The following is a 15,776-nucleotide window of genomic DNA, read 5'->3' as shown; positions in this document are numbered from 1 at the left end:
GGTTGGACCAAATGATCTCTAAGATCTGTCCGATTCTGAGGATGACTTCAGGTGAGCACTTGACTGGTATAAGTAAAACTATTGGAGTCTCAGAAATAGGCCTTTTTGTGTCCTTTTTGTTCCCTCACAGCAAAGCAAATCTCAGAAGAAAAAGCGAAAGCAAGATCGTGCCGTGAGTCTTCTTTTAATTTTCAAATTAAATGATTACATGTGTTTTTATAAATGATCCAAACTTTCCAAAGTTGCCCAAGGGCTATATTTCTTTATTCTAGGAAGCTCACAGATATAAAAAATAATTATGTTTTTAAGTTGGGTTTGGTTATTCTGTGAGAGGCTTGTGAGAAGTTTCTTTATTTTTTTATTTTATTTTTTTATTTTATTTACAATGCCTAGAGGTAGTTATAAAGTGCAAATTCTGGAAATTCTCCACTTTACTTCTCTTAGGAAGACTTGTATAGAAGAAAGCCATTTTCTTCATTTACTTTTTTCCTAATGCTGGGGGTTGGAGGGGTGAGCAGGGCAGCCTTCTGATCTGGCCTGCTGCTCTTTCAGATCCAGGAGCACAATGGGCATGTGTTTGCAAGCTACCAAGTAAGCATCCCCCAGTCCTGTGAGCACTGCCTGTCCTACATCTGGCCCATGGATAAAGCACTTCTTTGCAATGGTGAGTCACAGGCAGCTCCGCCGTAAAGCAGCAAGGTTGAAGCTGCTTTGTATTGATGAGTCCCATGGTCCCACAGACCTCTATGGGAGCTCTGCAAACAGTGTTGATAATTATACGGATTTATTGCTGCCCAGACTGCCGTGGGTTTTCTTATCCTTGATGCTTAAATCATACTGATCTATTTATTCAGCAAATGTTTATTTGCTTATTCTCCTTGGTGAGTGCCTTGGGCCTCTACCTACAGAGTCCTGTGCCAGGCACTGAGGGAGATACAAAGATTAACCACAGCTTCTGCCCTGAAGGAGCTCAGGCTAGTAAAGGAGATAAGACAGATGCCCCAAATAAATATAATATAGATTAGAACAAGTTGGTAAAGCTGTGAGGCTCATGAAGCTCTATCACTATTGGATGACAAGAGGTAGAGAGAGGAGGAGAGAACTTCCCTCAGCAAATTTTTGGAGTTGGGAAAACGCAAAATGTGTGTGAGAGACCATGAGTAATCCAGCTTGGCTAGAGCCCAGAGTACAGGAGGAGTGGCATGAGATTAGACTAGAAAAAGAGCCTGGCTTTGGGAAGTGTTGAATGCTTTCCAAAGCACTTTTTCTATATAGGGATTTGAGGAACAGAGAGATTGAGTGATTTGCCTAGATCATACTCTAATTAGTGATGGTTGAGAGCTCAAGGTTTCTGATTCCAGATTTTCTGCTATATCATCCTGCCTCCCAAATGAATGTTTCGTGTAATTTCAGCAGTATGAGGAATTATTTTCACTAACACTGATCTCTCCAAAGAATTAATAATAAGAGAAATGAAATCAAAATAACTCTAAAGTTTTACATCACAACAACAAAGATGACATACAATGGGAATGTATTAGGTGGTTGTAGAAAGACAAGCACTCTAATAATAAATGCATTGTTGATGGAGCTGTGTTTGGTCTGAACATTTTAGAAAAGCAATTTGTGACCAAAAAGTTTGATCATTTTAGAATTATGACCAAAAAGTGACTGAAATGTCTAAAGATCCTATTGATGTACCTCAAGGAGGTCAAAGGCAGAACCACATACCCTCAAATGGCCCATATATCCCAAAATGTTCATAGCAGCTTTTTATGGTAATAAAAAACTGGGAAACCGAGTAGATGCCTATTGATCAGGGGATAGCTTAACAAATTTTGTATATGAACATAATGGAATATACTTGTGCTGTAAAAAAATAGTGAATATGAAGAATTGAGAGAAACATGAGAATACTTGGAATGTAGTAAACTAGGCAATACTAAGAAAACAGCATATACTATGGGTCCAGCCATGTCCATGGGAAAGAAATGAATAAAAACTGAACGCTATAATGCCAGTGACCAGACTTGGTCCCAGAGAGACAGAACACACCTTTCTCTTTTCTTTGCAGAGATGGGAGGAACATTACATGTATTATCAGACTCAGTTCATGTGTTGGTTAGTTTTACTGAAACACCTCTTTCTCCTTTTTTGTATTTCTTACAATGGAGGGCTGCCTCGAGTTGGGGGAAGGTGGCTCTGTTTGGAAATGAAGATAATGTAAAAATGAAAGGCGTTGGTAAAAAAAATATAAACAGAAGAATCAAAGACCACATCTTGAAAACAACTGCCGCCTTTGTTAGGTGGCACAGAGCCAATGTGTCATCCTGAATTACCCCAGAACCCTGAGCCTGGAGAGGGCTTCAGCATTCTTCCCCATGGAGGTGGAGGACTCTCAAGTATGGCACATTGACTTCTGGCCAGGAAGACGATTGCTTTTTGAAACACTAGAACAACATTAATAATGCTAAAATCTGTAAAGCCTTCCTTTTCTTTCCTGTATAGAGGGAAACTACCTTTTACTTACTTTGTGAGGGTCATCAGAATCATCAGCTATTTATTAACTCTTAAAGATATCATAGGAATCGTCCGGACTACACCATTGCTTTCCACATGACAAGATAGACTCGTATGTGAAGGCAGGTGACCCATATCATGTACAGCGAGTCATCAGCAAAGCTGAGACTTGAACCTCCTTGTTAAATTCTAAGGTTTGGGGACGCAGTTCTAGCCCTGAACCCAGTTCCCTTTCTATACACATGCATGCACAATTCTGATTGTATGAATCAGTGAGTAAGACTTGTAATGATTTAAAGGGTCATCAGAAGAGCTGTTTGGAGTGTGACCACTCTTAACTCTTGGTCCCTCTTTCTTCTAGTCTGCAAGATGACCTGCCACAAGAAATGTGTGCACAAAATCCAGACTTGTTGTTCCTCTTTTGGAAGGAAGGTAAGTGTTGTTAGCCCTGGAGTGATGGGTGGGTAAAGAACTCCTTCCCCCAGCAGCTTTGAAGTCCCTCCAACTCTAGGCCTTGAGCCACATCCAAAAACCCATTCTCGTTGCCATGAACTTCATGGCCCACATTTTTATGACCATCTTCTCTTTTGAGCTTTACAACAACCCCATAAGATGTGTAATAATAATAACAGCAACAATAGTATTTGTGTAGTGCTTTAAGGTTTGAACAGTGCTTCAAAAATATTGTGTCATTTGATCCTCACAACAACCAGAGCAGATGCTGTTATCATCCTTATTTTGTAGATGAGACTGAGAGACATTAATGACTTGCCCAGGGTCACACAGCTAGTAACTGTCTGATGCTGGATTTGAACCCAGTTCCAGTGCTCTATCCACTGTGCCACCTAGCTTTATTCAGTGGGAATTATCTCCATTTATACAGATGAGGAAACTGAGCTCAGAGAGTGCAATAATTCACATGCCATGGCTGTAACTTGCCAACCTCTAGGGGAGGCTGACATGGTCAGATGTCTGCCTGTTGATCACAGGAGAATGTAAAGTCTGCACCCCACCAAAATCACTTGGGGTCGAATGGGGACACTGATTATCTCAGCAACATACTATGCCTGAGTGAGCCTTCTAATAGATAAGGGCCGTGCTAGACAAGATCAGCAAGCATTAGGGACTGGAATGAAGGAGGATGGAACAAGGAATGGTATCGGGGCTTTGAGACATAGAGGAGAGAAGAGGGACTGATGGGGAGTAAGACAGGAGATGGGAGACTCAGCTGTGGCTTGAGCCTTATTCTTTAAGCAGGGGGAGGTCATGAAAAGTCAGGAATAATGGAGACAGAAAAATCTATTGGATTTGGTGATTTAAAAATGTTTGATGACTTACTTAACCTCTCTCATTCTCTATTTTCTCATTTGCAAAATGAGGGGGTTGGATCAAACAGTCCCTTCAGTCCTTCCCAGCTCTGCAGGGTGCAGTTCCAGTACTGGGCACATGTACTGAGTCAAGGGCTAAAGAAACAACTGAGTGGTGAGAAGATAAGTGTAGTTAAGCAGAAGTTGTTTGAAAAGTTTGAATGCAAATGGAAAGAAACAATATGAGACCTATAGATTGGGATATTCAAAGGAAGGAGTTCCCTTTTTTGTTTTGTTTTGTTTTGTTTTTTGGAGGGCAATTGGGGTTAAGTGACTTGCCCAAAGTCACATGGCTAATTTTTGTGTCAAGTGTCTGAGGGCAGATTTGAACTCAGGCCCTCCTGACTCCAGGGCCAGTGCTCTATTCGCTGCACCACCTAGCCACCCCAAGAGTTCCCTTTTTATATCAGGAAAAACCTTAGTGTGTTTGTAGGCATTGGAGAAGGCCCCAGTGGAGAGAGAAAGAGAACTGCCAGACAGAAGTCCCCAAAGAGTTGGGAGGCAGCAGCAAGAAGAGTGTAGATGGAGAAGTTAGGAGTTGGAGATGCCACTGGCCTCTGAGATAGGTAGGGAGAAAGAGACACTGAGATGCCGATGGGAGAAGCCTTCCTGGATCACCTCAGTCAGCAAGCAGTTAGAAAGCACCTGTTACCCGCCAGGCACTGTGCTAGCTACGGGGAGTCTCCACTGACAAGACTGAAATGGTTTCTGCCCTCCACAAGGTTCTGTTTTATCAGGAGAGACAACGTGCTCATATAAGTGTATGTCAAATAAATACCAGGTAATTGGGAAGCTTGTAGAGGAAGGACCAGAGCAAGTGCAGGGATCAGCGAGGCTTTATGTCAAAGGTGGTGCTTGAACTGAGCCTCAGACAGGGATCCTATGAGTAGGGAGCACCTCCCAGGTGTCCCACTCAGCCTCGGCATGGCCAGAGCCAGGCTGAGAGGAGCAGAGAGAAGGCTGTGGAATACAAGGAGGGATGTTGTGAATAAGAAATCTGGAAACGTATGGTGGGGCAGGGCTGGGAAGGGCTTTAAAATCCAAACAAAAGCATTTATATTTGATCCTGGAGGTAATAGAAGCCATTAGTATTTACTAAGTTAGGGAAGTGTATGCTTTGGAAAATGCCTTTGACAGCAGTGGAGGATGGGTTGGAAAGAGGAAAGGCAGGCAGGGAGAAAAATTAGACTGTTGGAGTTGTCCAGGTGAGAGGGGACAGAGGCACCAGGGGGGTGGCTGTGTGAGTGGAGTGGAGAGGAGAGTAGGCAGGAGGACGGATACAAGAGATGCTTCAGAAATTCCAATGACAGTGTTTGGCAGCTGGTTAGCTATGTGGGGGATTGAAAACAAATGCCAAGTGGGTGGCTAGGTGGTGCAGTAAATAGAGCATCGGCCCTGGAGTCAGGAGGACCTGAGTTCAAATCCGGCCTCAGACGCTTAACACAAAAAACTAGCCATGTGACCTTGGGCAAGTCACTTAACCCCAATTGCCCTACCTTCCCCCCTCCAAAAAAGGAAAAAAAAAAAGAAAAGAAATGCCAGGGGTATAGTCCTGGGGAATTGAAAGGATGGTGCTCCTTAACAAGAATGGGAAAGTTTGGGCCACAGGTGGGGCCTAGGGAAAGGATAATAAGTTCTGTTAGGGACTTGTTGAGATGAAGATCCCTTTACATAGGAATAGGATGTCCTGTTCAAAATGCCTGATGGGCAGGACTGGGGCTCAGGAGAGAGGCTTGGGCCCTTGGGATGGAGGTACCAGTGTGAAAAGAAATCTTTGTTCTAGCTTTTGGCCTGGTTAGTGAGGCAGACTTGGGAAGTGAAAAGGATTTTATTCAGCACACCAAGGCAATAAGCACTGGGGGCCTGCCACCCATATAAGGGAAAGACAGTGCTGATTCTTCCACATTTCGGTGAGGTGGAGGGGTTAGTGCCACCTCGGCTCCTCCCTAATTATTTTGATTGGTTCTAAGTTTCTCATGAAGAGATAGGGTAAATGAGCGTGTGCAGCAGGGGAACTCATTCTGAGGAGATGGGATTAGTGCTAGGAAGACAGATTAGTGCTCCTGCAGACTGGCCTCTCCTGCAGGCTCCCTGCATAAAGCCAGCGTCAAGCAGGGTTAAAGCATGGGGTCACTTCAGAATGGCTCTGCCTCAGTGACTGATTTTACACACAGAGAAAAGGGCCCCGGACAGCCTTGGAGCAGGTTCACAGTTAGGGGATGTGATATGGATGAGTTTCCAGCAAATTAGGCTGGGGAAGAGAAGTCAGAAGACTAGAGGAACCAAGCAATGTCACAAAAGCCCAGAGAGGAGAGAGTAGGGAGGCCTGGGCCAAGGCCGCGAGATAGCAGTGGCCCCTTTGGAGCAAGCATGGGTGGTGATGATGGATGGGGTGCTGAGGTTGGAGGCCAAACGTTACAGAGAGGTGAGAAGTGAGTGAGGAGAGAGTGAGCTTTTTCTGACAGTTTGGGGTGAAAGGGAGGAGAATTGGATGGAAAGGTCAGAAGACCTGCTATGGAGAACCCACAATTTGAGAGTAAGAAGTTTTCCTGGTAGAGGCAAGAACCCAGGTGGGGAGCTGAATGAGGGCTCCTTTTCTTCACTCCTTTCCCAGCTTAAGAGCAGGAATGGACAAAGCAGGGGTAGAAGTAACTTTAGGGGTAGGCATGGGAGTTAAGAACAGTTCTGAAGTGGACTGTCCACCCTGTGTAGGCTTGGCCTAAGGAATAACAGAAAACCAGAAGAAGGCTGTTTGATGAGTAACAATAACATCCAGCTTTTATATAATGCTGTAAAATTTACATGTGTGATCTCATTTGATTCTCACAACTGCCGTATGAAGTAGGTACTGTTACAGTCCCCTTTTACAAATGAGAAAACTGAGGCTGTAAAAAAAGATTCAGCTACTTGCCTAGGGTCACCCACCTAGTAAATGTCTGAGGTAGGTTTCAAACCCAAATCTTCCCTCACTCTATCTAGTATGCCACCAACCTACCAATTACGTAAAGTGAGAGAAGTGAAAGTGTCATTCACTATGAGCACCAAAATTAAGGCCTGTAAGTAAGAGGGTGAAAGAGGTAGGAAGTCAGGTGGTTCTAGCTGTTGGGAGGCAGGGGAACAGGGGGATCCTAAGTTCCAAGTGGTCCTAAGACCCAGGGATTGGCTGAGATGGCTTGGAGGTGATAAGACTATTATTGAAGGATGAAAGCAGGGTCTACAGTGTAAGGTGCCCCGGTCAGTGCAAACTCTAGGATTGGTTCTTGAAGGCACTGAGATGATGGTGCAGAGTGGAGGTGTGGTGACAGCCTCGTCTGGAAGTGACAGCAGGGAACAAGGAGTGGGAGGAAGGAGCCAGCGAGGGAGGCCTGAGGAGCGCCTGCTGGGGGCTGGAGCAGGGCTAGAAAGGAGGCCTCTTGCCTCTTAAACAGTGGTGGAGTTTGCGCCCTCAGTGTCTGGCAAACAGTGCGCATGCTACAGGTGTTCTCTTTGAGATCTGATCTTCCTACTTCGATCGCAGAGTGATCCTGGAGCAGAGACGCGGCACTTTGGGGTGTGTGTGAGCAGCCTGACCAACGACAAGATTTCAGTGCCTGTGGTCCTGGAGAAGTTACTGGAACACGTGGAGATGCATGGTTTATACACCGAAGGGATCTATCGAAAGTCCGGGGCAGCCAATCGAATGCGAGAACTCAAACAATCCCTGCAAGCAGGTGTGAGAGAGAATGAATCCTGAATGGGGATGTCCAGCAGATCTGGTGCCTTGATTTCCTCTCTGCTACTGAGGGACACTGAATCACTGCTGAGTCATTCCTGGCCATCCATTCCTCCTCCAATCCAAAAATAAGTGTGTTTTCCCCTAGAACACCTTATTAAATGAGTTGCTTTAGCTACTAAAGATGAGGTGTTAGAGAAAGCTCTGCCTCCCTCTCACTCTGCAGACTGACTCCTTGTTCTTTCTCAAAGTTAAATGTTTGCCTTATATAGTCATTTTTTTCCCCTTCAGATCCTAATTCTGTGAAACTGGAGAATTACCCCATTCATGCCATCACTGGGGTTTTGAAGCTGTGGTTGAGAGAGCTGCCAGAACCTCTGATGACATTTGCTCAGTACAATGACTTTCTCCGAGCTGTGGGTATGTGTCCTCAGGGAGTGACATTCCTGACGTGTTTGTGCCCACTGGCTTCTCTAGCTCCAGGGTCTGAGCCTTGGAGACCACCCGAGAGGAGGGCAGTTCACAGCTGATCACAGGAGGTGCGAGATTCGTTGTGCTCATGACGATGCCTCCTCTTCCTCTGTCTCTGCAGAGTTACCAGAGAAGCAAGAACAGCTTGCTGCTGTCTACGCTGTCCTAGAGCATCTTCCCCAGGCCAATCACAACACCCTGGAGCGGCTCATCTTCCATCTTGTCAAGTAAGTTATTCTTGCTTGATTTTACGTATGTGCTGACTTAGCCTACCATGGACACTGTTCCCTTTCCATGAAAAGTCCAAAACTGGGAGCAGCTTTAGTGTTTCATTAGAGGGTTGGGCCTCCCCTTCACAAATGCCCTGACCAGGAAGTCTTCAGCAGGCATTGCATGTTTGCAGCAGAACATTGGAGAGGAGGAGGGCACACAAACTCTGCCGCTGGCAGCAGCATCCAGGGCAGTGCACTGTTCTGGTAAGCCAGCCTGAGTGCAGAGAGCCCCGCAGAACAGCAGCACACATGTTCTCATCAGGGACTAAAAGGCAGAAAACAATCCAGAATACTGGATTTGGGGCTGTAGCCAGGAGAGAGAGGATATAGAAGAAACTGAGGGAAAAAAAGATGGGAAGAACTGGCCAGGAGAGAGAAGAGGGGCATGCCTAGCTGAAGGGCAGCTGTTCAAATGATTCCATCTGAGGTTGGAATTAATATGATCCTTATTTAACTGGAGTATCAGACTTGTCCATTTCCCATACAGAACATGGAATTCTAAATCTACTTCAAAGTGTTCCCCTGAAAAGTTTGGGGGCATGCTTAGAGCCTCATGCACAAATTCCTCGTGAAATTTTTGTTTACAATATAAACCTGTAGCTGACAGGCAGCTCTCTGAACTTAACTAAGCTATTCCTTAGATGGTAGATCCACGGTCAGTCTGTGGGCCATTTCTGTAAAGCCTTTGCAAAGCTGGGGATGGAGCACCTGCCAGGGCTCTGGCCTACAGACTGCATTTGCTGAGGCCCCTGGCTCACTACCTGGGAAGCCAGTGCACCTCTCAAAGACTTCCTGCCAATTACAGTGGGCCTGCAGAGACTTTGCTGAAAGAAGCCCCCTCACCAGTCCACCATGGAAATCCCCAGCTGATGAAGGATTGAAGTCTAAGTCTGTATTTACGAAACTAAATGCCTTAAGAGGTTGGATTCTTTCAATAATTGGTTCCACATTTTCCTTGGCAGAGTGGCCCTAATCGAGGAAGTGAACAGGATGTCCCCCAGTGCTTTGGCGATAGTCTTTGCTCCATGCCTGCTGCGCTGCCCTGATCATTCAGATCCCCTCACCAGCATGAAGGATGTCTTGAAAACAACCACGTGAGTCTTTGGAGCTTATCATGAGTCGGACATTTGTCACGTCAAGAATGATTAATATATATATGATGGTTGCTATAATTATCAGCCCCTTTCCCAGAGACTCTCCCCACAGCCCCTGAGCTCTGTGTGGGATCCATTCTTTCTTCCCAGCAGCGGTGCTTTTCCTCCATGGCAGGGGCAGAAGCATTTCACTTCTCACATCATCTGAATATTAAATTACATTTCTGAAAAGCCTGGAACAAAAAATTCAAATATGGATGAAAATGTTTGTGTTAATATCTCTTTTAAAATACCATTATCATTACTAAATGGCAGAACATGAAAGGAGGAGAAATGGGGCATTTTGTTTTTCAGAAAGAGGCCATAGGGGCGGCTAGGTGGCACAGTGTGAATAGAGCACCGGCCCTGGGGTCAGGAGGACCTGAGTTCAAATCCGGCCTCAGACACTTAACACAAAAGCTAGCGGTGTGACCTTGGGCAAGTCACTTAACCCCAATTGCCCTGCCATCCCCCCTCCAAAAAGACCAAAGGAAAAAAAAACATGAAGGGGGTCCGTGATATTCCATCCTCAAATGCTTTATCTTCCCCCTCATCAGAGGCTCGTCAGAGCTACAGAGAGAAGAAAGTGGTTCTTTCCACAATACACAATAACCGTTTGGAGCTCACTGCTCTAGCTGCCAAAGTGAGAACATAAGGACGTTGAAGGGGAGGCTAAAAGAACGTACCAGCTCTTGAGGTTGCTCAGAGAGACCCTTAGGTGCCACCATTAGATACAAGCAGCTGTCCCAAATGATAGTTCAGGCAAGCCTAGGATACCTTTTTTATGTAATTTTTCTGGTTCTAAACCCTACAGTAGTGCCTATATCTTGGCCACGTTCTTCCGTTCACCTCGTCTATGTTCTCCTCATGATCAGGCCACAGAACTCTCACCTTTAAGCAAAGCATTCTTTCATAAGCCAGCTGCACAGACTGCTGATGTCAGTCAGTAGCAGTTTCTTAAGTCTCTGGCATTGCCCTTAGAGACAGCACTACCATCTGAGAGAGAAGCAGCTCATTTATCCCTGTTGGTTGGGAGCCTCTCTCTTTAAAGAGAGCATAGCCAGTCCCTACAGACCACCACAGGTTAGCCAGCAGCCAGGGCAGGGGCAAAAGCCATCTCTCTGTGAGTAAAGCTACAGATTGTTTGCTCTTTCCCTTGGGCCTAATCTCCCTCATCTTGTACTGACACTTGACACTGGACCTACTCTCCCATCTGGATCAAGCTCCATTGACAGGATCGTCCTACATGCACTATCCCCCATTACATGCTGATTCCTTGGAATGGTCTCCACCTTCCCTAGCTTTGCCTGGCATGATGTAATGGAAGTAGCACCAGACTAACTGGAGACTTGAGTCCAAATCCTATATTTACTAGCTGTGTGACATTAGGGATGTCACTTAACTAGTCTGAGCCTCAGATATCTTTGCTGGTAAAAGTGGAAGTGATATGAGTGCACCCACCCCACAGACTTGCGAGACGGACCGGATGAGACAGTGTTTGTAATGCATTGTGAAAACCTCACTGTGCCCTATATGTGTTTTTTATCACTGACAATAAGCACTAGGTTTCTTGTTTGACAATAGTTTGGAGTCACTGGCACGCACCCCACCTTGAGTCTTTGAGTAAATGCTTCAGCCTGGCCTGCGTCTCTTGCAGCGCCCCCAAGGTCACTCTGCCCACCACCCACTCACATGAGTCATGTGACAAGATCTGTCTTTACCCACAGGTGTGTAGAGATGTTGATCAAGGAACAAATGAGAAAGTACAAGATAAAAATGGAAGAAATTAACCAGCTGGAAGCTGCAGAGACCATTGCTTTTCGAAGATTGTCACTTCTCCAGCAAAACACAGTAAGCTTCTAGTGTTAACAGTGGCCAGCATTGGAAGTTTCCGGGGGTGAAGTGGGGTGGGCGTGGTGGGGGTGCATATTTGGTCCTCAAGCATTTGAGAGTCTTCCAGAACCTCGAACAGGAGTAAGGGTTCCATTGTGGCAACCACAGGCAGCAGAGGCTCCCCTTCTTCGTCTCTAACCAGCCCTGAACCATGGCTCTTCTCTCACTTCGGGCTAGACCGTTCTGTTGGTTTGAGAAAACCCAGAAGCTACAAATGAGACTATGATTAGGGGAAATGGGTAAGGAGGCCAGGGCAGTTATGACTCATAGTCAGGCTGGTCGAGATATGAGAAAAGGTAACTAACTTAAGAACTGGGACTTAGTGAAATGCAGAAGATTCATTCAGTCAGAGCATAAAATGATAACCTCCCAGGCCAGACTGACCTTTCCAGTGAGTCTGTCATTGACCAGGGTTTCCACAGGCAAATTGAAGTTCAGAATAGAGGCGATTCTCTTATTAGCTCACCAGAGGGTATGTGTCCCTGTCAAAGCAGAAGAGCACAGGTCATATTCATGCCCTGTATAGCAAAGGCTGTGCCATTACACTACTGTGTGCACTTCAGGCGGCATTGTGGAAGTGAATGCAGAGCCCGTGAGGCGTAAGCATGGGCATTGATTTACTCGTGTCAGCCTGCAGGCACAGATCATCTTATTTCTCATCCAGTCTGGTTGGAAGGACAGAACGCCCTTGGCCTCCTTACCTTTTCCCCTTCAGCCTTCTCCTAGTCACGATCTCATTTGTAGCTTCAGGGTCTTCTTCACCATCAGCAGTCTGAGACCTGAGGCCGGAGAAGGAATGTCCTATAACTACAAACCAGGAGTCTCCCCTGCCACAAAGTCTCTGCCTCCCCAGGGAAATCCTTGTCCCTGGTTTGCTTTGATCTTATTTGGTCCAAGGCATATTCATTGATTGTTCATTCAGATTCTTGGCTCCCTCTCTCAATCGTCTTAGATGGCGGTGAAGAGCCAGGTGGATCTGGGCACTTTGCTCAGCTCATTGTGTGGCTTTGGCCCCATGTTCAGATGTCCGAGGGTATAAACCCACATACTTTTTTTTTCCCCTCTATTTGGACATAGCTGTGAAAAAATGAAGATTTGGGTGAGAGGAGGAGGGTGGGTATGGGTAACTGAATGAAGCACACCTATTTCCTCTGACCCAGTATGCTTCCTCCCCTACCCCCAAGGAGCAGTTGTTGTCTGAGCTTTTTTAAGTGACTATATATGTTTGATGTAGTCAACCTAGTGTTCGTCTCTCTCTAGCTGTGGCCTCTAAAACTGGGGTTTTCCTCTCCCTATGAGGGGGTGATGGTACGTACAGAACTTAGTGGTCTCCTTATGCATGACTCTGGGGCACAACAGCATGACCTGGGTTTTCATGGCTTCTTAGGAATTCTTATAGCATGAACTCACCTACATATAATATGTAATCTACTCAAAGTGCATGCATGCCTTGTTGTAGACATTTGCATTATTTGTTATCTTTTGGAGTTGGTAGACTGCAGCAATCACTAGAAATAATCAATTCATGGCTAAGAAGATATGCTATTAATGAGTTAGGCAAGTAAATCCAGATAGATTTTACCTTTATTTGTCAAGAGAGTCTGTCTTCTAAATGTCTCCTCTATGTACGAATTAACAACTTGTCGGCTTCTCCTGCTTGTCTGTCTGCTGTTGTAGCTAGTACTAACTCTCAGTTGAAGAGAGACTGCCACTTAGACATCCTTCTTTTTTCTAGAGCAAAAGCCCCAAGTCTAAGCTCGGTGATGGCAGTGTAGATGGACTGGGCGTCCTGCCCGAGGAGCAGACCGAAGGAGATGATGACCGCGAGAAGGAAATTCTGATTGAACGCATCCAGTCAATAAAGGAGGAAAAGCAAGTTCTGGGTTTTGCTTTCCTTTTGTTTGAATTGCTGTCCTCCTCCTCTGGCTGTTTCTTGCCTTTCCCTGCCACATCTGAGCCCCAAATCTAGGACAAACCAGAGGAAAAACCACTCCCCGTGTCAGCCGGCAGAGGAGGGGAGCAGCACCAGTGGGCTCGCCTGCAGGAGACGTGTGCCGCGAGCTTGAGCAAACCCCTGCCTCTCTGCTCCTCTGCCTCATCCATAAAGGGGGAGGTTGGGCCCCCACTGGTAAAGGCCCTCCTGGCTCCAACAGGGCATGATGTCCATGGCTGTCAGGTACTTCTTTATTACCCGTGTGCGGTGTCATTCACACCGAACCCTTCCTTCACACAGGGAAGACATAACTTACCGGCTACCGGAGTTGGACCAGCGGGGCTCAGATGAGGAGAACCTGGATTCAGAGGCCTCCGTGAGCACCGAGAGCCTTCTGGAAGACAGGCCCGGGCGGGCAGACGCGGAAGGTCAGTATTAAGGTAGTGCGCACTTTTCTTACCTTCCATAGCGATTTTCCAGGTGTTGGGGTTACATCTTCAGTGACACTCACGGGTCTCACTGCCTTCTCCAAAAGACGAAATAACTTGCCTTATTTTCCTTTTAAAAGGAATGGTTACATTCGCATTTCCTTGCCACAGTGTGCCTGCTTCTAGAACATCCAGCATCTCAGTTCCTTTGACGTCCTCAAACCCTTGTCCAGTCTCTTCTCAGATGAGACAAAGACCATCTTCAATGACGGTTAGAATTAAAATTCCTCGGAGGACTCCGATAATGCCAACATCTAACATCAAGCTCCCATATGGCATGTCAGCCCACCTCCAGAGGCAGACTTCACCTTTAAAGGAGGCTGAGGTCTCAGTGAAACGCAGGGGGCAGCCAGCCCGGAGAACGGACCAGATTCAGTCTGTGTACATCACACCAGGAGACTGTCCAGTCCCAGCTCAGGAACCTTTGAGCAACTTTGACCTGACAGCTGCAGCAAAACGGAGACACTCGGACCCTCCGCTTTACCCCCTTGTTCCACGTGTGGCCAAATCTGATGGCTGAAGTTGGAGCCAGAGTGGAGTAGGCCCAAGTTGTAACTTCCCGCAGCTGGTGACAAACCCCCTCAGCCTCTCGTGGCCTGTCTTTGGGGGGAGCATTCACTGGTTTTTGTGTGCTCCTGAGTGAGGCAGGACCGACTGGCACACTGCCCTGGTCTGTCCTTATGGGAGTTAGGCAGTAGTGCTCGGAAATCAATTCTCTGCTCTTGAGGACTTATTAAATTAACATCTGTGTAGGGATGAAATCATGAAATTACCTTTCAGATGAGCCTGCTCTTTGCAAGCTGTCCCTGGTGCTGTGTCAGCTCCTTTGCCTTTTGTATTTGTTCACTGTGGTTATCTAATAGGACCAAAAGGGAGAACAGGCCCCTTTGCCAATGTTTCCCAACTCCACCCTTTTGTATGTTTTTATGGTTACTATGTCTTTGTATGCAGTTTACAAAATTTTAAAAATGTAACAGCCTTAATGGAAGACCAAATTATATATATTATATATATATATATATAAACTTTTATATTAATGCTGTGCAGCTTTCCTTTAATATGTATTTAAGTTAATGAAGAGTTGGGGCCATTAATTTGACCACAGCACACATATACAACTTCTTTTCAGGTTGGTGAAGAATACATCATTCTGAGAACCCAAAAGCAAAAATATTTTCACTTGAAAATATGGAAAGAACTTTTACAGTTATGTCTTCCCTGAACACATAAAAGTACTCTTTGGACCATTGTGAGAAAGCGATTGGCCATGTGGGGTAGACCATGGTTAAATCTTAGGGAAGCAGGTGAACTCTCCTTGCATCCATTGGACAAGTCCCCAAAGACATTCAGATCAAGGGCGTGACATGGCCATGCTTGCAATGTTCTCTTCACTGCTACAGAATCTGTGCCATGGGAGTGAGGGAGTGAAGTTCTGTGTGCCAGGGACCCATTACCGTAAAGAGAAGGGATTTTTTACTTAAATGACCTTGCCTTTGCTGCCTTGTTTTGTCTCCTTTGTATTTTCTTTGTGATTGACTGTAAACAAAGAAGAGTCATGCCTGTGATAAGGACAAACTACAGGGTGGAAATAGAAAACCAGGGATCTTGCTTTCAGCAGACAAAATGGAAAAAAGAGGAGAGGGGCTGCTCCTCAGATCATCCCCAGGAAGGCAGCAGAGGACATCTTCCCCCCAGCACTTCTCTCCTCTTTCCCACAGGCTGTCCAGCTCAGAAATGAGCCCCGAATGACGAAGGGCTAGGCCTCAGCTCTCTTTCCTCATGTCCTTAATAAAGTTGAAACATTCCTGAACATTCGTTAGAGTGGAGGTGTCTGGTGCTTGGCCTGTGCTCTGGTATTTTCCGAAGCTGCCTGTTCTTCCCCTGGTACCTCTGCAGCCAAATGTGTCGGGGCCTAGGGATGCTGCCCTTCTGTCAAATAAAAAAGTGCCTGCACAGTTGTCTTGTAATAAATGATGACTTACTTGGT

At 45.9% G+C, this 15,776-nt stretch overlaps 1 protein-coding gene across 10 annotated transcripts in view; it reads left to right on the top strand.

Annotated features, from left to right (window-relative positions):
* The window catches only part of MYO9B (myosin IXB), a 132,075-nt gene extending 116,299 nt beyond the window's left edge, over nt 1-15,776 (top strand). For 3 of the 10 annotated variants that reach the window (XM_069102083.1, XM_069102084.1, XM_069102081.1), the window contains 12 exons: nt 131-172; nt 553-664; nt 2,882-2,952; nt 7,405-7,597; nt 7,891-8,019; nt 8,192-8,297; nt 9,305-9,436; nt 11,203-11,326; nt 12,629-12,676; nt 13,104-13,240; nt 13,602-13,729; nt 13,870-15,776. In XM_069102083.1, the coding sequence (XP_068958184.1) occupies nt 131-172; nt 553-664; nt 2,882-2,952; nt 7,405-7,597; nt 7,891-8,019; nt 8,192-8,297; nt 9,305-9,436; nt 11,203-11,326; nt 12,629-12,676; nt 13,104-13,240; nt 13,602-13,729; nt 13,870-14,309 (1,662 nt within the window). In that variant the 3' untranslated portion in view covers nt 14,310-15,776. Of the gene's footprint in view, nt 1-130; nt 173-552; nt 665-2,881; nt 2,953-7,404; nt 7,598-7,890; nt 8,020-8,191; nt 8,298-9,304; nt 9,437-11,202; nt 11,327-12,628; nt 12,677-13,103; nt 13,241-13,601; nt 13,742-13,869 lie in introns of all 10 variants that reach the window. The other 7 variants (XM_069102088.1, XM_069102090.1, XM_069102092.1 and 4 more) reach the window with 5 other exon arrangements.

This window comes from Petaurus breviceps, unplaced genomic scaffold, assembly GCF_028583685.1.
Source record: "Petaurus breviceps papuanus isolate PSGF00001 unplaced genomic scaffold, PetGlider_PUasm1.0 523, whole genome shotgun sequence".
Taxonomy (NCBI): Eukaryota; Metazoa; Chordata; class Mammalia; order Diprotodontia; family Petauridae; genus Petaurus; species Petaurus breviceps.
Note: the sequence above shows the minus strand (reverse complement) of the source record. Positions and strands in the feature narration are given on the sequence as shown.